A 27,979-nucleotide genomic window follows, 5' to 3' on the forward strand; every position below is an offset into this window, starting at 1 on the left:
AGTCTCCAGAAAGTTCTGTCTTGCTGGGTGAGGCCCCTCTAAACTTCCTCCTGGCCAGCAGCGAGCACCATGGGACCCTGGCTGGCTTGTGGGGAGCAGGAAACCCAGTGCTGAACACTGAACTTGGGGTCCTATGTGAGGTTGGGGTGCCTCTCATACATACCTTCCTGCTTTAAAGCTGTCTTTGACGGAGGAACGGGCTGTGGAGGGACTCAGAGTGTGATGAGCCTCTGATGGCATCAGTCGGTAAGGCTGGGGGCAGCGGCGTCCACGGAGTGCGGGGCGGGCGTGGGGCCGGTGCTGGGTTAGGGATGTTCCAGACCCCACGGCCCGTGATGCCGGGCTGGGCCCTGCTCTACGCCCCGCGCTCCCCTCCCCACCCCTGCTCCTCCAGGCCCCCCCGTGAGTCATGGGACTTTGCAGAGCTCATCCTGGCCCGCCAGCCGCACCAGCCGCTGCTTGAACTCCCTCTGGTTTTATGCCAAATGCGAATCAACTTCTTTGACCTCCAAAAACCTCATACTTTTGGCCAAAGACTTCACTGAAGTCCCCGCAGGTGCAGTGGGTTGCTGAGGGTCGCAGGAAGTTCTGCTCCTGAGGTCCCAACACCTATGGGCAGAGCCCGGCTTGCTGGTCTACCCTCCTGCTGTCCTGCACACCCTCCACATGTCTTGTCTTAAGGCAAATCCCGAAGGGGACAATAGAGCGTGAGCGGCGCGTGAGTGCATGGAATTTCAGGATTATACTTTCTCCATCAGAAAGACAATGATCGCCCGCTCTCCGGAGGTGACCGTCCTCAGGTTCCTCATGGCGGACAAATCCGATGTGACTTGTAGAAAACGCTCCTGTACACTCACAGCTTGCCCCTTTCAGAGGGGATCTTGTTCCCTCACAAGGAATTATTTTGGAAAATCTCATTTAAACACACAGACTTGGAAGTAGACGCCACGGGTGGTGCGGGTGGAAGGCGCCTTTGGGTGAGGGCAGGTCAGGTCCAGCGGGCAGCCCCTCCTGCACAGAGACCTTGTCTGCCCCGTGGACAGGACGGCAGGACACGCTGGACGGCCGGGGAGATGAGCAGAGCCGGGTGAGCCCACACCACCCAAAGCTCCGAGCTGCGAGCTCCCACAGCCAGGCAGAGGACCTGCTTCCCTGCAAGTCCCCAAGGGCCCTGTGGAGCCTGGGCCGTGGGGGACACATTCGGGCTTCGTGGCTCAGGAGAGAAACCCAGACACAGACCGCGAGCTCCCTCCACGTAGCTGGGGTGCAGTATGTGGTCAGGCCTGCACAGTGTTCTGGAACCACATGGGAGGGGTCCCCTCTTTTCCTTGGCACATTAAAAGAGATTCCAGGAAAGTTAACGCACGGTGTTACGTTACTTTCAGGCGTAGAACATGTTGGTCCAGCAGCCCCACAGATCACCCACTGCTGCTCACGACCGTGTCTCCTTCATCCCCGTCACCTGCTCCCCCTCCCCCCGCCTCTGGGGACTTAGTAGGTAACAGTCTGTGTCTGGGTTTGTCTCTCTCCTTCTTTTTTCCCTTTGCTCGTTTGTTTTCTTCTTTAAATTCCATGTGAGTGAAACCATATGACACTTGTCTTTCTCTGGCGGATTTATTTCACTTAGCAGAGTACTCTCCAGCCCCATCCATGTCCTTACAAATGGCAAGACTTCATTCTTTCTGATGGCTGAGTGACAGTCCCCTGTGTGTCTACAGCACATCTCCTTTCTCTGTGCATGAGTCCGAGGACACCGGGCTGCTCCTTATCTCGGCCGTCATAGAGAATGCATCTGTAAACCTGTGAACTCGTCCCTCTGGACGGGTGCGTCTGTGGTCTCTCATGAATCCCCAGGAGTGTGAGAGCTGGCTTGTAGGGTTGTTCTATTTTCCTCCTCACATGTGTATCCTGGGGTGGAGAAACTTACCCTATCCCGGCCTTCTAGAGTGTCTGGAGAACACATATAAGGAATTACGCAGCTCCTGGGGAGACAGTGAAGACGGTGCTGTTTTATTCATCGTTAACAAAGGGGTGGGTCTGTGGCTTCATCTCCAGGCCCCTTGGAAACACGTTCTCGCCCCTTTCATTACCGTGTGACACTGGGCAAGCGCCCTGCCTCTCTGGGCTTCTCTGCAATGGGTATGATCACAGGTAACTCCTCAGCTGGCGTGAGGAAGGCAGGAGAACAGGTGTGAGGAGGTAGGAAAAGGTAGGAAGGCAAGGAGGCAGGGTTGGGACCTAAGATGCCCATTGTCTTCCGGACGCCCGTCTCATGCTGTTACACTTATTTTAGGGAAAGCATGGCAGGACCCAACTGCAACCAGACCCAGACCTTTAGTGGAGGCGCCAACTTGGCGGACAGGCCTCAAGGCGACCAGTGGGTGCTGTCAGTGTTCCACCGCTGGGAGGCCAGGATAGCCCGAGACTGGTCAGGCGGGTCAGGGGCTGGATGCTCCCAGACAGCCGGGTTGGCCTGGGGTCCCTGGTGGCCTTAGCGAGCGTCCCAGGTGCACCTCTGTGTGTCCCTTAAAATGGGCAGAGCTGATGGTGCCACAGCCTCTGCCCTCAAGGATCCGATTTCTCTCCTGCTTGCTCGCTGGTGTGGAGTGCCCTGTCCGTGGGCCCTGGGATCTGTGAACACAATCCCGCCTGCAAGATCCCCCTTGCTGTGTGAAGTCCCTTGTCACGGGGTCAGGCATGAGGGAGCCAAAGAGACGGGTTTGCCTTGAGTTGGCACATTCCTGCACTGACGAGAGGTCGCCAAAGAGTTCTAAGAGCATGGAACATTGTGTCTAAATTAATAAAAAGGGATTTTAAGACAATGGTGTTCCCTACAGTGGGGACCGTTGCTAGAACCTTCTCCAGCAATGGAACTCGCTCTTCTGGGCCGTTCTGTGCAGAAGCTCCCAGGCACACCTGGCTCCTGAGCCCATAAAATGTGGCCGGAGTGACCAAGAAGCCGAGTTCTGTATTTCATCGGACTTAACCTCTCATACGACGTATGGCAAATGGTTCCCATCTTAGCACGACCGTACAATACCTGGCCAGTGTTACGCCGCTTGCACACTTAGGGCCTGGTAGGGACGGTCTCTGCTACTTCCAGGCCTGACCTCTGGTACGGTCGGGGGGAGGGTGTGAGCAGTAGTAGAGAACATTGGGCTGGGTTTTTTGTTTGTTTTGTTTTGTTTTGTTTTGTTTTGTGTTTTAAGGAAGTGCTGAAGTGACTGATTGTCTAAATCTGAGGGTCAGGATTCGGGGGTGGGAGCGCTGATCCCTTCGAGAAATGTGGAAAATGCTCGTCTGTCTGGCGCTTTCCCTGCACATCTGCAGCCTCTGGTCCACGGCGTCTGCGTGCGCTTCTTGGTGGAGGTCACCCAAGGCACAGTGAAGACAAAGATGGAAGACAGCAGGGGTGACAAGAATGCCCCTTCCCGATGCTCTGGCCAGGAGGGAGGCAGGATGACAAGACCCACAAGGCACCTGCCCTGTGTTGCCAGGACACCCGGCGTTTTCTGTCCAGCTGGGTAGCTGGGAGAGGGGCCTTAAGCCGTTGGCTTTGGCAAAATATTAGCGAGCTCCGTCCTGCTGTAAATGGAGCTCGCCGCAACTGCCAGGGAGAAAATGGGGACTTTTCAAAAGAGTGAGCAGGTAAATCAAATGTCATGTGATTATTTAAGAAAATTAAATATGCGAGAAGGCTTTGTCCAGCATCCGTGGCTGGCTGGGCTCCGTGTGATCTTGTCTGGGACACAGGACGGTTACTGTGCTCTGTCGGGGGAAAGCCCACGTGGCCCACAGGTGCGGCCAGGCCGCCGTCTGTGCCGGACACGCACCAGCTCGGAGGTCCTGAGCCCAGGTGGGGCTGCTGGAGAGCCCGGCCGAGCCTGAGCCGGGACACAGCAAACCTGCCTCGTCTCGGCTTTGACGAGCTGCCCCGGCCGTGGCAGAGTGAGCTCCACGCAGGAGCCTTAGACGCCAGGCTGCGTGGGGTGCGCGTCTGCCTCGTGGTTCAGCGTCAGTGTGTGGTGGTGGAGAGGGAGCCCTGCGCTTCCCCCGCACAGTCGAGTAGAGCTTTCTGTGATGGACTGTTCCGTGTGTGCTCCGTTCAACGTGGAAGCCACGTGTGCTCCCGAGCCCTCAAAATGTGGCGAGTCCAAGGGAAAATGGCGCTGTTCGTTTTATTAGATTTATTTAATTATAATGAAATTGTATAATTACATTATTAGATGTATTAGAGGGCCACGCACGGCCAGTAGCTTCTAGGTTGGATGGTGCAGGTGCGGACAAATGTTGTCCTCTAACTCCATGGGTCCTGCAGCCTGCCCTGCCTGTGTGTCTCCCTTGTCCCTCCTTCTCGTCGAGTCCTGGCTCAGGAGTCCACTCCCAGTGGGAGCCCACGGGGCGCCTGAGGTCCCGGCGTGCTACAAGGGCGTCACTGCCGTCTTGATCACCAGCACTGCCTGCTGTCGTGTCCGTGTCCTGCCCTCGGCTGTCAGCCCCTGAGGAGCAGGTGTCATCCCAGTTTCGGCCCAGGGCCTGAATGTCACAGGACTGTGCACACTCACTCAGCTGTCTGTGTCATCCCCGTAGGCCAGCACTGTGCTAAGGGCTTTCAAGTGTCGATCAGAGTTAGGTGTATGTGGGTTGGAACCATGGCTCCCTTCCCAGCTGTGTGGTCTGTACATTTCACTTGGCCTCTCAAAGGTGCGTTTCTTGATTTGTAAGATGCCAGCAATACCGGCATCTCAGCGTTCTGCGGGTTAAAAGAGATAAACTCCATGCACTGCGTATGACTTTACTGAAAACTCGTGGTTGATGACAGCAGATTTCTCTGGCACCTTTTCATCCTCAGGAAGATTTTAGTCCAGTTAGGGAAGCAGTATTTTAAAACACGGAATGAGTTAGAAAACCTTATTCATTCACTCATGTATGTAGGAAATATTTATTAAGCATCTCGCATGTGCCGGGCCATGTTCCAAGCCCCAGGGCAATGTCCGTGGACCAAACGGAGCTCACGTCTCACTGGGGGAGACGGACGATAAAATGATAAGCACATTACACAGTATGTCTGTCTGCTGTGGAAACAGAGGTAGATGGGTTCGGGGTGTGGGAGGCGCTGGGGAGTGGAAATGTCGCTGTGAACGGGGGGTCAGGCTTACCGAGAAGGTGATCGTGGAGCACGGGCTTGAAGGGAGGTGAGGGTGCCTGTGCAGAAACCCAGGCAGAACCTTCCAGCAGAGGGGGCAGCCACTGCCCAGCGATGGGGCGGGACATACCCGGGGCTGGGACGGGCGAGTCGGGGGGCGCGCCCTGTGGACCTTGAAGGACACCGGCTCTTACTCTGACTGGAAGGGGACCCACACACGCCAGCCGTTTGACAGAGGCACTCTAGTTTGAGAAAGGTGGCTCTGGTGTCCTGCTGGGGGCAGACGGCTGCCGTGAGGGAGGGGTGGACGCGGGGACCAGAGGGAGGGGAGGACACGGGGACCAGCTGAGGTGTGTGAATGATTCAGGAGAGAGATGAGGTTGCCCCCCTGCACCGCATTCTGTCTCTGTGTGGGTAATGCTATAACGTGTATAATTTCACTGTGGAAGATTTCTGTGTGTACAGAAGTAGAGGAGGCTACTCGGGCCCGTCGTGTGTACCGTCACCCGTGACAGCAGCCCTCGAGCCACGGCCAGCCTTGTTTCATCTGCGCCCTTACGCGCTTCCCTCCTGCTTGGGTGATTGGGAAGGAAAGGCCATATATTCTATCGTTTCTGGGTTCTGGATCCAACATCTGGGCAGATGTGATGTTGTGATAAGTAGGATTCGAGCTCTAAGGGAAAGAGGAGACACAGGGGAGGTGACCCTGAGATTGCTTGAGCAGCTGGAGGACGAGGGCGTCCAGGGGAGGTGGGGAGACGAGGGACGGGCAAGAGCCCTGTGGGAGGCGCACTGGCCGGGGGACGTGGTCACACATCCTGGGAGACAGTCAGAGTGGGCAGGTGGAAATCCAGGAAGGCGATATGCATTTGGGGACAAGTCGTCATGGGAGTGACGTTAGAAGCCAGGAGATGGTGTGAGGCCACCAGGGTAAGTGGGGGGGGGGGACTCGGTGGAGCCAGGTGCCCCTGGCATGAGGAGCTCAGGGAGGACCAAGCAGGCAACGGCAAGGAGCTGCCTGCGCTTCCCGCTGTAAGAACTAATCACCACAGACACGGCTCCAGCTCCCATTCCCGAGAGCAGGTCATGGGGTGCGTTTGCTACAAAAAGTGCCCACAGTGTCATAAGGAAAGCCGTCATTTTATGAATCCTCATAGTCCTGGGATTTCGGGAGAGAGGTGACTTCTCATGTCCATCGACCATTTCCGTTTCTCCTGTTGTGAACGGTTCTTACTGAGACACTAGTTTTTGTGTGGCTTTCTCTTTTCACCATATGAGGGGTGGAAAAACAGTAGGAACAAGGGGGGCATCCATTGGCGTAGGAGAGGGGCGACTGCCAGGCCAGCCCTGATTCCCCCGTCCACACCTCTGCCCGTCTCCAAATCTCTGCTTTCTCAATTTCAAAGTAAGTGTGCAGGGCAGGGGTTGGATTGAGTAATGTTAGCCCCACTCGTGATGTGACAAAGGGTCCTGCATCCCCTTGGGTGGAGTGACCTCTGTGCCTCGGTCTTGGAAGGTTCCAGAACACCGCTCTGTATGGGTGTCTGGGGGTGTCTGTTTCCCCTGCAGGCAGGGCAGGCATTCACCTCTGCACCCCATTTCTATCCAGGGCCTGCCTCCTAATTGCTCAAATAAATGTTTTTTTGAATGGATCTAACTAAATGCTTTGTAAGCAAATTATTCCCAAGTTAAAATATTTTCTCCTTTAAAATATAAAATAAAATTGCAATTTGAGGCAGTAGGGTTTATGTATGTATTGGTATGTTGTTCTTATGTGCTTCAGAGGGAAAGCAGGCTCTAGTTCCCTCCTGGGTCTCTGTGTTTGTGCAGTCACTTGTAGGGACCCTTGGTGGGCAGGCACCTGCCCCCTCCGGTTGACGGTCCCGGTGTTGGGCTGGGAACCCAGGGGAGGGCCTCACTCGCACGCACCGTCCTGCCGCCCTCTCACCTCGGCTGACTGAGCCTCCTTTCTCGTCGCCAGGAAGCATGGCTGACTCTCCCAGGGAGGGAAAACTGGCCAGGGGTCCAGACTTCACCCAGCTTGCGGACATGGCATCTGAGTCTGTAGGAGGAAAGGTAAGTGGGGTGGGGGGTGTCTCATGGACGAACGAGTGGTCCGTGTACCCATATGCTGAGGACCAACTCCCCCTCTGCAGAGAACCTGCTTAGAACGGCAAGAATCAGGCTCAAAAATGCCAAATAATCTCTTAAAAACTGGTGACAATTCTGGCAAAGGCAGCATTGTTTTAAGCTTAGAACAAAAAGACATTTTGCCTCTGTGCGACGGGTTCTCTGTCCTACATGTTTTCTCAGCGTTGATTGGTGGTTCCCGCCCGTGAGCGCAGGCGTAACCTGCAGCCCTTGTTAGCTCCACGCACGGGGCCAGGGCACCGAGTACCAGCGAGGCGCGGGGCCGTGGGCGCTGCACACGGGAGGGGCGCGCCCTCAAGTGAACTACGTCAAGCAGAGAGAGTCCCTTACCGTATGGTTTCGCTTACTCGTGGAGCACAAGGAATAACACGGAGGACATGGGGAGATGGAGAGGAGAAGGGAGTTGGGGGAAATCGGAGGGGGAGACGAACCATGACAGACTGTGGGCTCTGAGAAACAAACTGAGGGTTTTGGAGGGAAGTGGGGGCGGATGGGAGGGCCTGGTGGTGGGTATTGTGGAGGGCACGGATTGCATGGAGCACTGGGTGTGGTGCATAAACAATGAACTCTGGAACACTGAAAAGAAATTAAAAAAAAAAAAAAGGGAGACAGATCTGGGAGTCAAGGCAAGCGCAGGGGTTGGGGGCACGCATCTCCGCTGGCCGGGGGCAGCCCGAGGGAGCGGGAAGGGATGGGGAAGCCCCTCCAGGTGAGTGGTGCTCCAAGGAGGCTTCAAGTGGGAGAGGGAGCCGGTGGGGCAAAGGGGCGAGGGGCGGTTTCTGTTGGGACGCCAGGTGGAGGAGGACGCCGGGCAGGGGAAGCACCGCGTGCTCCTTGGTCTCGTGTTTCTGGAAGTCGTCAGCTGGTGCTGGGGAGCAGGAGCCTCAGGAGGTCGGAAAGGCCCCGTGTGCCCGCAGAGGGCTTTTGCCAAGGAGGATCTGGACAGGCGAGGGGCTCTAGCGTCTGCCTGCCTGTGCTTTGCCCTGATGCATCCTCCGGGCAGGTCCACCCAGGCACGGCAGGGACTCCCCTCCACTTTGCGTCCCAAACAGCCAGCAACTGCAAAATATCCAGGTCTTCCCCTGCCTTTGAGGTTCTGGGCGGGGGTCAGAGACCAGGCGTTTCATCAGAGGTGAGCTGTGCTCAGAGACCGACACAGTCATTTATTTAACTTGGGTTCTCTGTGGAAACTGTAATTTCTAATAATAATTTGCAAGCCAATAGCACACAAGATAATGTCTCCTAAACAACACACCCTAAACCAATGATAGGCTAATTACACCGAATTAAACCAAAAGCTAGGTGCCCCCTACCAGCTCGGGTCCCTGCACCCGGTGGGCAACGGCCCGGTGTCGGCAGGCAAGGGGGGCTGGTCTGATGGTATCATTCAGGGGCCGTTGTGGGGTCCACGAGGAGTCGCCTCGCCAAGGCAGGGGCAAATGTCCCTTCTCTCCTGGCGACCGCTGCCCGGGAACCAGTGCCAACCGAGAGCAGCCGTCCCTGGTCCTGGGTGAGGTAGGGATGACAGCAGCCTGTTTTGTTCAGAAAATCCATTTTATGCCTGTTTTCCTGGTGCAATTATCAGCTATGCCCTCACTCTGCAAAATGTCCTGCTGGGGTTGATAAATGACCGGCCAACCTTCCATCAGGACGTCCTTCAGTGAGCCGGCAAACCACGGAGGTAGGGGGTCCGTCTGGTGTGTCCTGGGCCACTGCTCTGCCAGTGAGACAGTCACAAAGCCCAGCGTCCCCCGTTCTTGAAAAGGAGAGCTGGTGGGTTTTCTCACCAAGCGTAAGAAGTTAGCGCCTCTGCGCCCGACTGGGAGAGAGTGTGAACACCGGCCGGGAGGAAGGACGGAGGAGGCGGGCGAGGAGGTCTGGACCTTTACCAAGCGTCCTGGGTTAGTTACCCGTTGTTTCTCTCCCCCTGGCGACTGCACATGTCTTATTTACTGTGTCTAATAACGTTTCACCAAGGCATGAAATACAATGGTTTTTAATTTATGGTTATTTTATCTTCTTTCTTTGTCTAGATTTTATTCGCAACAGATGACTTTTTTGCTCCTGCGGAAAACCTCATAAAGGTATCATAAATTGGCATGAAGTGTGGGTACAGAGCGATCTTAGTGGTTAGAATCCACTGGAATATTGGGGATGGGAGTCCTGTAATGTGTACCAGGAATGAGCAGTTTGAACAGTAGAAGCCTGGAGAGACCAGCTCCGGCTCAGGGTAAGACACACTGGAAACGGACGGCACGGGACACAGCAGTTTGGGACTGCGTTGCTCTGTGGGGAAATTACTGAGATCCTTGTATATTGTCCTCTGTCGAACGTGGAGTTTGTAATCTGTGACCTGTGCTGGCACGCCTCTCGGATGTCTGGAAGTTGTGTAACCTGCCTACTTACAAAAGTGTAGGACATGCTTACTAAAAGATGGACAAAACCCCCAGAAAACACTGACAAATAAGGGGAAGAAATGGAGCCTTGGCTAGAATCCCAGGACCTTGTTATACTGGCTGTGGGAGGTGAATTCTTGTGAGTGGGTGGATAAGCACAGGTGTGCACAGAGGTGATGCGCACGCACGCCGTGTGTGACGGCAGCTGGAGTCTTGGCCTGTGGCCCGGCTGCTGACCTCTGCGTGGTCGCTGGCCTTCCGGTCGGTCTGGTGACAGGGTTACTCTCCTGGGCAGGAGCTAGCCAGGTCTAGAGCACGTTAAGGGCAGGTTGTCTCTATTAAAGTACTCCTTGCAGAAAATGATGCTGAAATGAAGAACAGAGATGTTGATTTACTTGTTCTAGGTCACGCAGCTAACGCATGCCAAGCTCTTCTCGTTTTACCATGTCTGTCTAGAGGAAACGTAAATGCATGCACTCCTTGACCCAGCTGTCCCACAGATTGATATTACTTGCATAAATAGGCAGAGATATGTGGAAAACAGTCATTCCAGGGTTGTCCGGGGCGGGGGGACCGACCGGAACGGCCATCGATGGGAACCTGGTTAAAGAGCCTGTGATACGAGCGTCCTGATGTGGGTGACCTGTGGCCTGAGGAGAAGGGGCTGGAGCTCTAGACGCCCATGACGGAGTCCCTGCGTGTCGTACGGACACAGAGCAGTCGACAAGACACACGCCACGTGGTGAAGTGTGGTTGTCTGTGAGGTGCTGGGCTCGGCAGGGGACAGGACGAAGAGCGGGGCCTGTTCTCCTCCATGACACTTGCATGTGTGTGTGTTCGATACGCGCGTGCGTGTCTGCACACAGGTGTGTGTGCTGCGTATGCATAGTCGTAGAACACACGCGTGTGCGCATCAACACCTCCTCCTTCCTGAGAAAAAAGTCGCGGGTGAAGCTGAAGCCCCGCGCCTCCCTGTGCAGAATTAGCGCTGCTGGGAGACTGACCTTGTCTCCGAGTACATTTCATTCTGTTATAAATATATCAATATAAATATATAAATATAAATTCCGCCTGTAGGAAGGGGTACTGCTGTTTGCTTTTGAATTTGTAGACATGTTCTTATAAAGTACCTGACGTCACGGGACACGTCTCGCGGAAGTGTGTGTTCTCTGCCCGTGCCCAGGGACCGAGGTCTGGTGGCCCCCTCCACCGCCCACCACCGGGTCCCTCACCCCGCCGGAACTCTTTCCTGTGCTGACACGCATTTAGGTCACTTCGCTTTTACCTATGATAATCCAACCTGTCCCTTTGGGGTGGGAGTGCACGTGCTGGAAGCCCGGCCCTCCCGTGGGCGTTAACGGTGGCCTGGTGCGTCTTTGCTTCAGAAGGACCGCCCAGGCTTCAGAGAACACGAGCGCGCCGAGTTTGGGAAGTGGCTGGATGGATGGGAGACCAGGAGGAGGAGGACTCCAGGTAACGAGATGTCTCTTTCTTTCACCGTGGCGAAGCTTAAACATGGGTCAGAAAGCCAGTGCACGTCTCGGCTCAGCTTTGTCCCGGGCCCTTGGAACGCTCTGTATCTCGGCTGTCCCTTCTGAACAGCCGCTCTGACGATGGAGGAAGGGGTCCCCTGTGGCCCTGCAGGGGAGGAGGGCGTGCACGAGTGTCGGCGAGGCTGCGGGAGCAGGGCAGGGAGCGTCTGTGACGGGCCTTCACCCCGATCCTGGGGCAGCTGCTCTTCTCCCCACGAGGCTGCTGTGGAAGCAGCCTCACTCCCTCAGCCCCGGTCCTGTCACTCTGGAGAAGAGCTGGGATCGGACACAGGTCCCTCTGCCACTGCACACACCTCCTGTCACCCAAGGACCTACTTTTCTTCAGTTCTGCTTATCAGGCCCAACCAAAATACTCCTTTTAAAGTTGAAGAAATGCTTGTAAAAGCAAATGGACCCAGCATGAGGCTAATAACTGATTCTTCTGGGTCTGTCTCAAGTGTTCCAGAGATGCTGGGTGCTTCTAAGGGGCTCCAGATGTGACCAGATTCCAGTGCGTCTGGGCATTTAAAGGCGGGTCTGCATGGGACTGTGAGTAACCAGGAATTACCTGGTGACTGGTGCCATGGAGACTTCTGAGACTTCAGCTAAGTCTAAGCCGGGGACGGGGGGCACAGGAAGTCCCCAGGTGAGCGTGCCGTTTCCAGGAGGCCCAGGCCCACCCTGAACGCCTGGGCGGGGTCTAGTCACACTTGACCATTCTGGAAGGTTGATCTCATCTCTGATTCGCTGTTGTAGAAATGGGGTTCAGAGAGGCCAGTTTTCACTTTGGAACCAGAACTGGGTCTTCCTGGAGCCACGGCCTATGTATGTCCTGCCGGGCCTGGAACACGGGCTCTCGCGGGGCACGGCGGCCACACTTGGCCATGTTACAGGAGACCTTTTGGTCACAGCGGAGCCTCCCCCTGGGTGCACTTTTCTGTGGTGGGAGGAAGGGCCGTTGTGGCTGGTCTTCAGCTCTGCTCGAGCCCACATTTCACCTGATGGGGCCGTCCTTGTTTACGTCTCGCAGGTCACGACTGGTGCATCACCAAGCTGGGGATACCAGGGGTTATCCGCGGCTTCGACGTGGACATTTCCTACCTCACAGGCGACTATGCTCCTCGGATTTCGATTCAAGCAGCCAACTTGGAAGAAGGTGCCCTGGGAACCAGCGGCCCCCAGATGGGCGGGGGGCAGGTGGGGTCACCCGGGCCGGCCCCCTGCTGTGCACCGCCCACCCTCACAGGTCCAGCGACTTGTCCAAGGCTCCTTGACTGCACCGAGCTGTAGAACTTGGATTCCCAACGTAGGGTTCTATGAGTTCTGGTTTTTAGCTTGACCAGAGGTGGGGTTTGTTACTCCCACCCTATTCCGGCCCCTCGCAGGGGCGCGCCCTGCTGGCACCGTGAGGTCTGGGGAGCAGGTTGCAAGGAAGGGTGGCAGGGAGTGGGACACCGGACAGTGCGGAGCCAGGTCTGGGCCCGCTGTGGACGGTGGCGGGGGGAGCACCAGCTTCCTTTTTGTTCTCCCAGGGTGCATAAAGATGCCGTAGGCGCGGGGTTTTCGGAGAGGGTCCCTGCCGCTGTGTGGGGTGCGGGACCGCATGAATTGGACAGGCTCTGCAATGCAAGTTAGGCCTGGGTTTGTAGTCCTTGAATTGGCACAATCTGCAGCTGGTCCTTTTAGAAACGGGTACCATTATGTGTGTGTATATAACTGTATTTAGGGACGATAAATCATGTCCGTTGGCAAACTGACGCTGAGAGCCCAGCGTCCACAGCCCCATACGAGGCTCTGTGGAAGGATGGGCCGTGTTCCTGAGGATGGGGAGGAAACCTGAGAAGTTAGGGGATGATGGAGAGATGCTACTCTGGAGGCAGGAAATGACTAAGGACAAACAGTGAGATGCTTTCTCCAAGCCCTGCAATTGTCTGAGATATCACCCCAGTGTCAACTCCAAGATGCCACGGGGGGAGTCCTGCTTTGGGAACTGACCTGGCGATGTTCCAGAACTTCCACTGATCCAACCTCTAAACACTCTAGTCATGATACGTTTGTTGCCATTGGACTTGGAAATGGTACCTACTGTTCTGACAAGCAAGTGTCCTACCAGGCGTCTTTCAGGAGTTTTTGAAGTTACTTAGTGTTTTAAATAGCGAGGAACTTCAACTTGTGTCTGTTACTGTGGTCATCTGATGCTCTGACTTGAGAAGTGTCATCTTCGGGGTTATTTGGCAAAACGAAAATGAACATACAGCCCACTAGGGGAGTGTATTCTCTGATTCTGAGCACGAACCCTAACCCTACTGGTCAATCTACCTTCAGATAAACAACCAGAAATCCCACAGAGAGGTGCCAGGACCGGAGCCGCGGCCACACCAGAGGAGTTTGAGGCTGTTGCCAAGGTGCTCCAGCATGTGGCGGGGTGGGGGGTGGGGGGAGCCATCCGTGGCGGCTGGGCGGCAAGGGATGGGCTCTGCTCGCCTGGCCACAGCATTCAGCCTGGTACACCTGCCCTCATTTACTGGCCCAGCGAGACTTTGCAGGTGCTTCTCGAGGGGTTCGTGCTACCCCTGCGCAAGGGAAAGCCGTGGCCCGGGCGAGGTCTGCAGTAGTGGGTTTCAGGGCTCTCTGCTTCCCCGGGCTCATCCGCTGGTGGCTGTCCTGATGAGATAAATACAGAAATCCACAGTAATAGCTTACGTATTTAAAAAAAAATTTATTTATTTATTTGACAGAGAGACACAGCGAGAGAGGGAACACAAGCAGGGGGAATGGGAGAAGGAGAAGCAGGCTTCCCCTTGGGCAGGGAGCCTGATGCAGGGCTCGATCCCAGGACCCTGGGATTGTGACCCGAGCTGAAGGCAGAGGCTCATCCGACCGAGCCCGCCGGGTGCCCAGCTTACGTACTTCTTACGTAGACTTTATGCCTGATGAATCTGATAGACCAACAACTTGGGCTTGTGTTCTGGTACATTCTTATTTTTTAGTTTGTCTAGTAATTTATACTGTGTTTTACAAAAGTGCTGATCACAACAGACAGGAAAGTAAATAACAGCAAGCGCTTGAGGAGTAGGGATGGAGAGGAAACTGTCACAACGTTCAGGTCAACTGGTCAACAGGACGGCCCGGTTTTTACTCAATGTTCACGTCACTATTCCGGTTCCTTCTAAGAACCCCCAGAGGGAATCTCAGACCTTGTCCTTCGTCCCCAAGCTCCCTGCTTGCGCTCCTGCTGCCCTCACCCAGTGGCTATTTTAATCGGATGAAAAGCACCCAGGCCTTTAATCTGCTTGTTAAACCTGGGACTTAATCTTTCTTAGTATTTTTATTAAAGGGTTTTATGAGGCATCCATCATCAATTTTTATTCCAAAGTATTTCTACCTGTAGTCCTCACATGAGCACTACGATGCGATCCCAGGAGCCACTGCTAACATCTTCATATTTATTGCTAGCTGAAGTCCGACGACTGGAATTACCTGGTCCCCATGACAGAGCTCAAGCCAGGAAAGCCTGATTCCAGCCACAATTACTTTCCCGTCAATTCCCAGCAGAGATGGAGTCACGTAAGGCTCAACATTTTCCCGGGTAAATATGACATAGACCCATCTGCAGTTCTGGTTCTTCTTTACTTAACGTGGGCATGTTTCAGAGTGAAGTCACTCATCACTCTACCATTTCAGGGTTATGATTTGCCCTTTCTGTGCTCCAGGAAACTCTCGTTCCAACCCAACCGTCCATTGGTAGTTACTGAAAAGGCATCATGTTAGGAAGTGACGGAACTGAGCTGTATTAGGTTAAATATCTCCTAATGATTTCTATTTCACTGGGCACACTAGCAGATCAAGTAGTGTGTGCAGATGACCGTCCTTTTATTTTATTTAACAGCTCTATTGTAATGTAATTCACCTTCCATGTAATTCACTTACTTGAAGTGCACAGTTCGGTGGTTTATAATATATGTCAGTATATGGCGTGAAGTCCACGGAAATGTACAGCCAAGTACAACCATCACTACAGTCAGTTTTAGAAGGTTTTATCGCCTCCGAAGGAAGTCCCATACCTTACTATCAACCCTTCCCTCCCTCAGCTCTCAGCAACCATGAAATACTTTGTCTTGACGGGCTTGACCGTCTGGACATTTCACGTAAGTGGCCTTTTGTGACTTGCGTCTCTCACCAGCATGTTTTCCGGGCTCATCCATGTTGTAGCGTCCTTAGGAGCATTTTGTCATTTTCATGGCAGAATAATATTCCACGGCACAGAGAAACCACATTGTTTCTCCATTCATCAGTTGATGGGCATTTGGGGTTTCCACCTGTTGGAAACCCATGACTTATGGGTAATGCTGCTATAAATATTCCTGTACAAGTTTTTCATTTGGGCATATATGTAGGATTGGAATTTTTGGGTCATAGAGTAACTGTGTTTTAAATTGGTGGGAGGAACTATCAGACTGCTTTCTAAAGCGACTGCATTATATTATATTCTCACCAGCAGCATGAAGGATTACAATTTCTCCACATCCTTGCTAACACTCGCCATTATCTGACTTTTCGGTTGTAGACATCCTAGAGGATGAGAAGTGGTATCTCATTGTGGTTTTAACTTGCATTTCTCTAATGACCAATGATGGTGAGCATGTTTTCAGTTCCTTACTTTGGCCATTTGGAAATGTTTATATATGCATGTGCACGTGTACACCTGTATTTATAAACATGTTTTTTTTTTTTGAAAAGTGTCTTTTGTCCGTTCTTAAGTTGCTTTTTATTATTGAATTGTAAGAGTTCTTTATATATCCTGGTACATATCCTTTACCAGATATATGATTTGCAAATATTTTCTCCTGGGGTCCAAGTGTCAAGGGGAAGGAAGCAGTAGGACAACCTGATGGGACACGTAGGGTGACAACAATTTGCTTTAAATGAATCACCCTCAGAGCATGGAGGGACACGTCTAATGTCCTTCATAGTTTTGATTAATGCTGAGGCTAGATATTAACTCTGTAAAGAAGAACCTTATTTTTAAAAATATCAAGTCAGCTTTACACTCAACAGGCAAGCATCTTCTAAACCATCAAAGTTGATCACCATGTCCAGAGAACCAGAGCAGAGGTGACATAGGCTAGCTTCTGCTAAACTACTCCCTCTCGTATATTTTTAGGGTGTTATGCTAACATAGTCTGGTTTTATTTATTATAAATGTCAAGACTCTTCTACTGAAATTTTTTCAGATCCCTCAGTTTCATCAAATTTTTCATGTAAAAATTTATAGGGCTTTGTTTCTGTAGAATACTCTGATTAATGGGAAAAAGCTCTATATACAAAGCTTGCTCCCATCGTCCAGGAAGTACTGGTCTAACAAATAAAAACATTCACTTTATTAGAATCAGATAATGTGAGTTGATGTCGGCAAGTATTCTCTGCTCTGCAGGCCTAATCTTGGCTGCTGTGGCTCTCAGAAGTGATCGAGTTTTGTGACTATTATCTTTTCTATTCTCAGTCGTATTGCTAAGCAATGTGTTGTTATAAAAATAAAAACATAACGCTCATATTAGTCTGTGTAGGATTTAGCAATGCGTATTTGTGGCATCAAACATTATATCTATGGTGAATTTCCCAATTGATTGTTTTTTGACCTTCTTGGAATTATTAATCCAATTTAAAAAAGTGTTAGTACCTACTATGTGCCAGGACCAGTTCTAGATAGAGATGATAGAGAAAAGATCAAGATAGATCATTATTCTGGCTTTTAAAGATTTTTATACTCTGGTTCTGAGAGACTGATATCAGCAGAAGCTTGAACAAGTAGAATGACAAGTTGATTTCAGACTGTGACTTGAACTCTGAAGTAAATATGGGAGGGGTGATACAGCAAACCTGGGGAATCAGGCAGAGCCAGGAAGAGCTGGAAAGAGGTAGCTAGAGAGTGAGAGGAAACGTCTTTCTGAGACCATGGCGCTGAAGGTGAGACCTAAGAAAAGCAGTCTTTTGGAGAGCTGGGAAATTTGTTCCAGTACAAAGGAATGGTAGGTGCAAAGGCCCTGGGGCAGTAGGGTTGGTGTATTTGAGAAACAGAGCAGACAGGTTGTGGAGGGCTATGTTGTTTACAACCTAGAAGCAGCCACCTTTTCAAGTAAGAAGTAACTATGGCCTCTTGCCTTTTCAGATGGTGGAATTGCACGTCTTAGAGTGTATGGTACTGGACAGAAAGACTGGGCTGCAACTGATCCCAAAGAACCATTTGACCTGGTGGCCATCGCTCACGGGGGTGCCTGTGTAGGATTCAGCAATGCACACTTTGGGCATCCAAACAATATGATAGGTAAGATGATGCTCTGGCAGCTGGCCTTTATTTGGGACGTCTGGGCCCCAGCATTAAGCACCCCACATAGTATGAATGATTTAAGAGGAAGTGCGGGAGTGGGTGAGATTAACCATCTAGCCACAGGATTTGATGCCTTTATGATATGAAGTAAATCAATAGCAATTTTCCTTCTTAATTTTGGCTTAAAGGGAAAAGTAAAACTTACAACCCTCTGGCTGTATGCAAATTTACCAAAACATTAAGCTGAATGAAAATGGTTTGTGTAGTGATGCTCAGGACCATGGGGTCTGTGATTTAATGATGCCAATGCATTCATTCTCACATTTAAGATAAAATCTTGTGATATTCCCATTAAACCGTGTCATTCTTGGCAGGAGTTGGCAAGCCCAGGTCCATGGCAGATGGCTGGGAGACGGCGAGAAGGCTGGACAGGCCTCCAGTGTTAGAAGTAAGAAGTCCAAAACAGCTACAGTGAAGTTTTCTAGATCTTGTTTTAACTTACCTCAAGGAAATGCTTATTTCAGAAACCCCTCAGGCAATGTTCCAGAAGTAGTTCTCTGTGTTTACCAGATTCCCCGCTGTCACGATCACATCCTGTCCTGTTGCATCACTGTCCAATTTTTTTATTTTTAAAAATTTAAAAAAGATTTTATTTATTTATTAGAGAGCGAGTGAGCATGAGCAGGGGCTGAGGGAGATAGAGAAGCAGACTTCGTCTCCCCCGATGAGGGGCTTAATCCCAGGACCCTGAGTTCATGACCTGAGCCAAAGGCAGATGCTTAACCCACTGAGCCACCCAGGTGCCACTGTTTATTTTAGAGTGAGAAAGAGAGAGCTAGAGTGAGCATGTGGGGAGGGCAGAAGGAGAGGGGGAGAGAGAATCCTTAAGCGGTCTCCCCACTGAGCATGGAGCCCTATTTGGGGCTCAATCTCACAACCCTGAGATCACCACCTAAGCTAAAATCAACATTTGGATGCTTGACAGACTGAGCCGCCCAGGCATCCCCCAACGCCATTTGTTTAATAAAGAAGTGAGGGTCTACAATTTAATGATAGAAAACCCATTGATAAATTCTTCGGTTGACCTGGAGAAGAAAACAGTAGTTTAATCATTTTTGGCATCTGTGTGTCCCTGAATGAGATCAGGGACAGGGACGTGTGGCCGTGGGATGGATCTGGGACCCTAGAGATGGCTCAGCTGTTAAACATTTTGGCCAGTGACTAATGTGAGATGCGAAAGTCAAAACAAAAGCAAATAAAACACCTTTCTCTGTGTTAATCCCATTGAAGACTTACTTGTAAATCCCCTTTCTTGGGTCAGTTTTCATGTCAATCAAGGCTTCCAATGAAAATGAACATAATGCTGTTGTCAGAAACTAAGGTTTGGAGGCAGATCATATATTGGTATGGATTTGACCAACAACATAATTTCACTGAAAGGTCGAAACAAATTTATCAGGGGACCCGGGGGCATGGTTAGACAGACCCTTCTACATGAGTTTAAAATTGACATAGAAAATCATGTAAGAAATTTATAAAAACTTACCAATTGCCCATTATACTCGAGTCCACATGAGGCATTTAAGGAATACTAGGCAAAGGGGCAATTACAGAAAGTAATTTATATATCAGGGCCTAGGAAACACTCTTTTATAGTAAGAGGTAAAAGAAATATCCTAAGTACATGTCAACATTTTTCACTTGCTGGTTTCCAGAATTAGTTTCTCAAATGGCACCAAGCTGGCTTATCTCTCTCTCTTCTTCCTTTTGGATTCCAGAATGACGAGAACGGCATTCTCCTTGTTCCAGGCTGTGAATGGTCAGTTTTCCGATTGGCACACCCTGGAGTAATAACGCAAATAGAAATTGATACAACACATTTTAAAGGTAAGTGTGATGCCGTCAGGGAAGGCATGTGACCCGATGCTGGTTGTAGAGATAACGTAGTCCTGTGGGAGTGGAGCTCAGGACAGCGACTTGGACTCAGCTTTTACCCTCAGTTGATGTGTGGTTTTGAGCAACGTCCTCTGACTCTTGGTCCCCAATTTTTTTCTTTATAAAATGTCAGAGTTGAACTGGATGACCCCCAAAGTTGGACGAGATTCTGTGAAGACCCTTTATTACCCGGGCCTGGATCTCACTTGGAAAGACTGTGAAATAGCCTTGGTTAGGACATGACAAGAACTGGATGGCATCTTCATATTTTGGGATAGGGGACAAAGCATATTGGTTGGGGTGACCATTTCCGCTCCAGACTGTACTTTTAAGACAAGGGGCTACACATTTTCAAAACTGTGCTCTTCCATTAAAAAAGAAAAATTGCCCAAGCACCCCTGATATTCAAAACCTACTTTCTTATGAAAGTATATGTGTCATTATATCGGCAAAGTTCAAGAGTGGATATTAAACTTTTATAACTGTTGGGTGAAATTTTCATACATATTGGATTGGGGGTGTTGTGATTGTCTAGTTGTCAGTAAATGGTGGCAGTTTATCCTCGTATTTTGGATGCCTTAAAGTTTAAACGTCTTGGGAATCATTGTGACTTCACTCAGTTACCACACCAAGACACACACACACACACACACACACACACACACACACACACACACACACACATAAATATTTTTTTCTTTATTAACATATAATGTGTTATTCGTTTTAGGGGTACAGGTCTGTGAATCTTCAGGCTTACACAGTTCACAGCACTCACCATAGCACACACCCTCCCCAATGTCCATCACCCAGCCACCCCATTCCTGCCCACTGCCAGCAACCCTCAGTTTGTTTCCTGGGATTAAGAGTCTATTATGGTTTGTCTCCCTCTCTGGTTTCACCTTGTTTCATTTTCCCCTCACTATCCCCATGATCTTCTGTCTTGTTTCTCAAATTCCCCATATCAGTGAGACCATATGATAGCTGTCTTTCTCTGATTGACATATTTCGTTTAGCATAATACTCTCAGGTTCCATCCATGTTGTTGCAAATGGCAAGATTTCATTTTTTTGATGGCTGCATAGTATTCCATTGTGTGTATATATATATATATATATATATATATATATATATATACCACATCTTCTTTATCCATTCATCTGTTGATGGACATCAAGGCTCTTTCCATAGTTTGGCTATTATGGGCACTGCTGCTGTAGACATTTTGGTGCACATGCCCCTTTGTATCACTACATGTGTATCTTTAGGGTAAATACCCAGAAGGGCAATTTCTGACTTATAGGGTAGCTCTATTTTCAACTTTTTGTGGAACCTCCATATTCTTTTCCAGAGTGGCTCACCAGCTTGCATTCCCACCAACAGTGTAGGAGGGTTCCACTTTCTCCACATCCTCACCAACATCTGTTGTTTCCCGACTTGTTATTTTTAGCCATTCTGACTGGTGTGAGGTGGGATCTCATTGTGGTTTTGATTTGTATTTCCCTGATGCCGAGTGATGCGGAGCACTTTTTCATGTGTCTTTTGGCCATTTGGAGGTCCCTTTGCAGAAATGTCTGTTCATGTCTTCTGCCCATTTCTTGATTGGGTTATTTGTTCTTTGGATGCTAAATCTTGTAAGTTCTTTATAGATTTTGGATACTAGCCCTTTATCTGATATGTCATTTGCAAATATCTTTTCCCATTCTGTCAGTTGTCTTTTAGTTTTGTTGACTGTTTCCTTTGCTGTGCAAAAGCTTCTAATCTTGATGAAGTTCCAGTAGTCATTATTGACCTTGCTTCCTTTGCCTTTGGCGATGTTTCTAGGAAGAAGTTGCTGTGGGTGAGATCAAAGAGGTTGCTGCTTGTGTTCTTCTCAATGATTTTGATGGATTACTGTCTCACATTGAGGCTCTTCATCCATTTTGAGTCTATTTTTATGTGTGGTGTAAGGAAATGGTCCAGTTTCATTCTTCTGTCTGTGGCTGTCCAATTTTCCCAACACCATTCATTGAAGAGACTTTCTTTTTTCCATTGGACATTTTTTCCTGCTTTGTCAAGGGTTAGTTGACCCTAGAGTTGAGGGTCCACTTCTGGACTCTCTATTCTGTTCCTTTGATCTATGTGTCTGTTTTTATGCCAGTACCATACTGTCTTGATGATGACAGCTTTGTAACAGAGCTGAAGTCTGGAATTGTGATGCCACCCACCAAATTTGGTTTTCTTTTTAAACATTCTTCTGGACATGGGGAGATGGAGAGGAGAAATGAGTTGGGGAAATTGGAGGAGGAAATGAACTATGAGAGACTGTGGACTCTGAGAAACAAACAGAGGGTTTTGGAGGAGAGAGGGTGGGAGGCTGGGTGAGCCTGCTGGTTGGTATTATGGAGGGCACGTATTGCATGGGGCACTGGGTGTGATTCATAAACAATGAATTTTGGAACTCTGAAAAGAAATTTAAAAAATAAAAATAAAAAGAGAAAAAACATTCTTCTGGCTTTTGGGGTCTTTTCTTGTTCCATATAAATTTTAGGATATTTGTTCCATTTCTTTGAAAAAAGTTGATGGTATTTTGATAGGGATTGCATAAAATGTGTAGATTGCTTTAGGTAGCATGACATTTTAACAATGTTTCTTCTTCCAATTCATAAGGATGGAATGCTTTTCCATTTCTTTGTGTCTTGATTTCTTTCATGAGTACTTTATAGTTTTCTGAGTAAAGATTCTTTTCCTCTTTGGTTAGGTTTATTCCTAGGTATCTTATGGTTTTGGGTGCAACTCTAAATGGGATGGACTGCTTATTTTCTCTTTCTTCTGTCTTGCTGTTGGTGTAGAGAAATACAACTGATTTCTGTGCATTGATTCTATATCCTGACACTTTACTGAACTCCTGTACAAGTTCTAGCAGTTTTGGAGTGGAGTCTTTTGGGTTTTCCACATAAAGTATCATATCTGCAAAGGGTGAGAGTTTGATGACTTTTTTGCTGATTCAGATGCCTTTTATTTCTTTTAACAAAAAGAAACAGGCTAGGACTTCAATACTATGTTGAATAGCAGTGGTGATAGTGGACAGTCATGCTGTGTTCCTGACCTTAGGGGAAAAGCTCTCAGTTTTTCCCCATTGAGAATGATATTTGCTGTGGGTTTTTCATAGATGGTTTTGAGGATATTGAGGTATTTACTCTCTATCCATACACTGTGAAGAATTTTGGTCAAGAAAGGATACCGTATTTTGTCAAGTGCTTTTTCAACATCTGTTGAGAGTATCCTATGATTCTTGTTCTTTGTTTTATTAATGTATCACATTGATTGATTTGTGGATATTGAACCAAACTTGCAGCCCTGGAGTAAATCCCACTTAGTCCTGGTGAATAACCCTTTTAACGTACTGTTGGATCCTATTGGCTAGAATTTTGGTGAGAATTTTTGCATCCATGTTCATCAGGGATATTGGTCTGTAATTCTCCTTTTTGATGGGGTCTTTGGTTTTGGGATCAAGGTAATGCTGGCCATATAAAATGAGTTTGGAAGTTTTCCTTCCATTTCTATTTTTTGGAACAGTTTCAGGAGAATAGGTATTAATTCTTCTTTAAATGTTTGCTAGAATTCCCCTGGGAAGTTGTCTGGCCCTGGGCTCTTGTTTTTTGGGAGACTTTTGATAACTGCTTCAATCTCCTTACTGGTGATGTGTCTGTTCAGGTTTTCTATTTCTTCCTGGTTCAGTTTTGGTAGTTTATACATCTCTAGGAATGCATCCATTTCCTCCAGATTGTCAAATTGGCTGATGTATAGTCGCTCATAATGTGTTCTTATAATGGCTTGCATTTCTCTGGTGTTGGTTGTGATCTCTCCCCTTTCATTCATGATTTTATTAATTTGGGTCCTTTCTCTCTTCTTTTTGAGAAGTCTGGCCAGGGGTTTATCAATCTTATTAATTCTTTCAAAAGAACCAGCTCCTAGTTTTGTTGATCTGTTGTACTGTCCTTTTGGTTTGTATTTCATTGATTTCTGCTCTGATGTTTATTATTTCTCATCTCCTGCTGGGTTTAGGCTTTCTTTGCTGTTCTTTCTCCAGCTCCTTTAGGTGTAGGGTTGGTTTGTATTTGAGACCTTTCTTGTTTCTTGAGAAAGACTTGTATTTGTATATATTTTCCTCTCAGGACCAGCTTTGCTGTGTCCCAAAGATTTCGAGCAGTTGTGTTTTCATTTTTATTTGTTTCCGTGATTTTTAAAAATTCTTCTTTTAAATTTCCTGGTTGACCCATTCATTCTTTAGTAGGATGTTCTTTGGCCTTCAGGTAATTTGAGTTCTTTCCAACTTTCCTCTTGTGATTGAGTTCTAGCTTCAGAGCATTGTGGTCTGAAAATATGCAGGGATAGATCCCAGTCTTTTGGTACCAGTTGAGACCTGATTTATGACCCAGGATGTAATCCATTCTGGAGAATGTTCCATGTGCACTAGAGAAGAATGTGTATTCTGTTGTTTTGGGATGGAATGTTCTGAAGATATCTGTGATGTCCATCTGGTCCAGTGTGTCATTTAAGGCCTTTATTTCCTTGTTGACCTTTTGCTTAGATGATCTGTCCATTTCAGTGAGGGGGGTGTTAAAGTCCCCTACTGTTATTGTATTACTGTTGATGTGTTTCTTTGATTTTGTTATTAGTTGGTTTATATAATTGTCTGCTCCCATGTTAGGGGCATGGATATTTAAAATTGTTAGGTGGTCTTGTTGGACAGACCCTTTAAGTATGGTATGGAGTCCTTATCTCTTCTCATAGTCTTTGGCTTAAAATTTAATTTGTCTGATATAAGGATTGCCAGCCTAGCTTTCTTTTGATGTCCATTAGCATGGTAGATTGTTTTCTACCCCCTCACTTTAAGTCTGGAGGTGTCTTTGGATCTAAAATGAGTTTCTGGGGCGCCTGGGTGGCTCAGTGGGTTAAGCCGCTGCCTTCGGCTTAGGTCATGATCTCAGGGTCCTGGGATCGAGTCCCGCATCGGGCTCTCTGCTCAGCAGGGAGCCTGCTTCCCTTCCTCTCTCTCTGCCTGCCTCTCTGCCTGCTTGTGATCTCTGTCTGTCAAAGAAATAAATAAAATCTTAAAAAAAAATAAAATGAGTTTCTTGCAGACAGTATATCAATGGCTTTTTTTTTTTAATCCATTGTGATACCCCATGAAAGACACAATATATATTTAAAGTGGAGCTCGTCTTCAGTGGTAGTGGACTTAAGTGAATTAGTTAAAGAAGTATTTATCATTGTGACCTATTTTTGGAAGACTATTTTAGATCTGATTGTTGGGTCACTGTTTTCACTTTTCTTTTCTTTTCTTTCTTCTTACTTTCTTTCTTTAGTTTTATTCTTTTTATTATATTCAGTTAACCAACATATGGTACATCATTAATTTTTGATGTAGTGTTCCATGATTCATTAGTTGCATATAACACCCAGTGCTCATCACCACATGTGCCCTCCTTAATAACCATCACCCAGCTATCCCATCCTCCCACGTCCCTCCCTTCTATAAACTTTAGTTTGTTTCCCGGTGTCCAGAGACTCTCATGGTTTGTCTCTCTCTCTGATTCTCCACCCCCCCTTCAGTTTTCTCTCCCTTCGCCTGTGGTTCTCCATGCTATTCCTTATGTTCCACACATGAGTGTAATTGACACATACACATGAGTGTATCCACACATAATTGACTCTCTCTGCTTGACTTCTTTCACTCAGCATAATCCCCTCCAGTTCGATCCATGTTGATACAAAATTAGGTATTCATTCTTTCTGAACGTTGAGTAATTTTCCATTGTATATATGGACTACATCTTCTTTATCCATTCATTTGCTGAAGGACATCTCGGCTCCTTTCACAGTTCGGTTATTGTGGACATTGCTGCTATGAACACTGGGGTGCGGGTGCCCCTTCTTTTCACTACATCTGTATATTTGGGGTAAATACCACAGCTGATGAAGAGCTCATCCTGGGTCAGTGGTGATGTCAGCTCTACTCTTTTCTCTTGGTTTGTAGGTGCTTGCATTTCTGGTGGTATCTTTAATTCATGGGTGTCTGCATGAATAGTTTAAAATCACTTATTAATTCTGTGAATGATAGTTTAGTTAAAACCAGGTAACAGTAAGTCCATGTAACCAGGGTGCCTGGACTATTCCATCAGGAACTTGCTGCTGTTTGCTGTCCAGGTTCTGTGCATCACAATTTGACGGCAGCCCTGGGGTGTGGGGCATGTCAGGATCCAGCTGTCATCTCAAATACACAAAGCCTAATAAGTACATGTGCATGTGTATACATATTAAAGGAATGCAATCAGAAATAGTGGGTTTAATGTTCTCCTCCTGCATTGTTGGGTTTCTGTGTGCACCCAGGGGTGTGCTCACCCACCTCGGAGATCACAGTTGTAAGAGATGAGCTGCAGGGGGCATGAGAACAATGCATTTTTCTTTTTCCTGTCAGATTTTTTTTAAAAGATTTTATTTTTTTATTTCAGAGCGAGAGAACGCATAAGTAGAGGATGAGGCAGGCAGAGGGAGAGGGAGAAGTAGGCTCCTTGCTGAGCAGGGAGCCTGACATGGGGCTCGATGCCAGGACTGTGGGATCAAGACCTGACCTGAAGGCAGATGCTTAACCAACTGAGCCACCCAGATGCTCCTTCTGTCAGGTTCTTGATCAGCAAGCCCTCCTCTGCTGATCTTAAAGTCTTAGGGGACTCCCAAAAAGGTTCTCTCCACAAAGAGCATGGCCCTCCAACTCCACCAGGCACAGCCCTGATGAACTGCAGAGAGAAGAGAGACTTGGGACCTTGTGTCTCACCCGGGGAACAGTTAGCACCACTGGAATACAGCACTTGGGTTGGTGCTGCTCACTGACTGGTTAACTTAGCTCCGTCTTTCTCTGTACCTCATGTGAAGAAATATGATGCCATAAGGAAAGTATCTTCAGCTTCATAAGAGCTTCAGATGAGCCACACATCCCTGTGCACGTACTTAACTGCAATTGCTTCTGTTCAGAGAGAATGATCTGTTCTTCCTGATAAAGGCTTATCAGATACCTTTACCTTTCCAAGTAAAATGCTGTACGTCCAAACTCCAACATGCCAGCCAACTCATGTTGGCTTCATGATGTCAGGTTGATTTTGATTCCTCTGAAAAACACATACCTAAATTTCATCAGGCAATCCAACACCATCACTACTGGGTGCATTCCTTCTCCCACATACATCACACCTTTGCTTCTGTTCAGAGAGAACAATTTGTTCTCTGCTGGGTCTTTGATTTGATTAAAAAGTCCAAGACCCTGTAAGCCAAAGTGCTACACAGAATGGAGAGTCACCCTGCATTTGCTCCGACAGGCAATTCCCCCGACAGCTGTAAGCTGGATGGTTGTATCCTGACAACTCAGGAGGAAGAAGATATGATCAAGCAGAAGTGGAAGCTTCCGGGCCATAAGTGGAAACCGCTGCTGCCAGTCACCAAGGTGTGCGGCCCATGGGGGGCTGGGCAGGCTGGCCTCCAGCCTGGCCGCGTCCCTCAGATGCACCGTGATCAACAGTAACATGGACAAGCTTCTAAAAACCGTATCTTCATTTATGTCATGAAAACACAGGCTCTATTTCTTCATACTTTTGCATTTCTAACAAGTTTTGTTTTAAATCATCATGTGCAAGGAATATATACGTATTTCCATATATATGTATATGGAAGACATTTCTGCAGCATATTAACTTTTTAGAAGGGATGAGTAGCATATTCAAACCTCTAACCGTGTGTCCTCTGTGGAACGGATGCTGAGATATTCCGGAAGTGTCCGCTTCCATCCGGTAGGAAGATAGTCATTTGCGGGTCAGAGTGGGGTGTGAAGGTTGCTCCCACGGAGTTATGGGTGATGACCTCTGGGAGGTCACTTGCTTTCCTTATCAGGGTGTCTACTTCAATGACTATTACGAACCACAGACAGCATGGACCTGAGTGTTCATGTCAGTGTTCCCCAGGCTTGCGATCCCAACTAGCTTTTCTCTGTGGTCAGCCAACTCATTATCAGTGAGTACCTGTCACGGTTCATGGGTGCTGAGCCCACAGATGGCTGGCTCCGTGGGCCTCGCCCTGTGTTATCACAAGGGCGCTTCCCTGCTTCTCTTTCAGCTCTCCGCCAACAACAGTCACTTGTTCGACAGCCTGACCTTGGAGCTCCAGGACGTCATCACACACGCAAGGCTCACCATCTTCCCGGACGGTGGCGTGGGCCGCCTGCGACTCAAGGGCTTCCCCAGCTCCATCTGCCTGCTGCGGCCCCGTGAGAAGCCTATGATGAGGTTCTCCGTGAAAGCGGGCTTCCGAGCCAACCTCTGACTCCCCGCACGGCTGAGCGCTGGTCAACACGGTCCTACACATCTCCTGAAGTGTTCTTAACACCCCAAACTTAAGAGGCTCTAGCAATGAATCTTACCAAGATCAATGGGATTCCTGGTTATTTAATAAAGTGGTC

At 48.7% G+C, this 27,979-nt stretch overlaps 1 protein-coding gene across 1 annotated transcript; it reads left to right on the plus strand.

The window, feature by feature from the left end:
- Positions 1-16: 16 nt before the first annotated feature.
- ALLC (allantoicase) lies at positions 17-27,978 on the plus strand. The gene is made up of 12 exons (XM_047746572.1): positions 17-246; positions 7,128-7,222; positions 9,331-9,381; positions 11,079-11,166; positions 12,256-12,381; positions 13,551-13,630; positions 14,682-14,814; positions 17,395-17,550; positions 17,928-18,001; positions 19,332-19,440; positions 26,847-26,971; positions 27,637-27,978. The coding sequence occupies exons 1-12, from the start codon at positions 234-236 to the stop codon at positions 27,841-27,843; spliced, it is 1,257 nt and encodes a 418-aa protein (XP_047602528.1). The 5' UTR covers positions 17-233; the 3' UTR covers positions 27,844-27,978.
- Position 27,979: the final 1 nt, after the last annotated feature.

The sequence above is a fragment of the Lutra lutra genome, chromosome 9, assembly GCF_902655055.1.
Source record: "Lutra lutra chromosome 9, mLutLut1.2, whole genome shotgun sequence".
Lineage (NCBI taxonomy): Eukaryota > Metazoa > Chordata > Mammalia > Carnivora > Mustelidae > Lutra > Lutra lutra.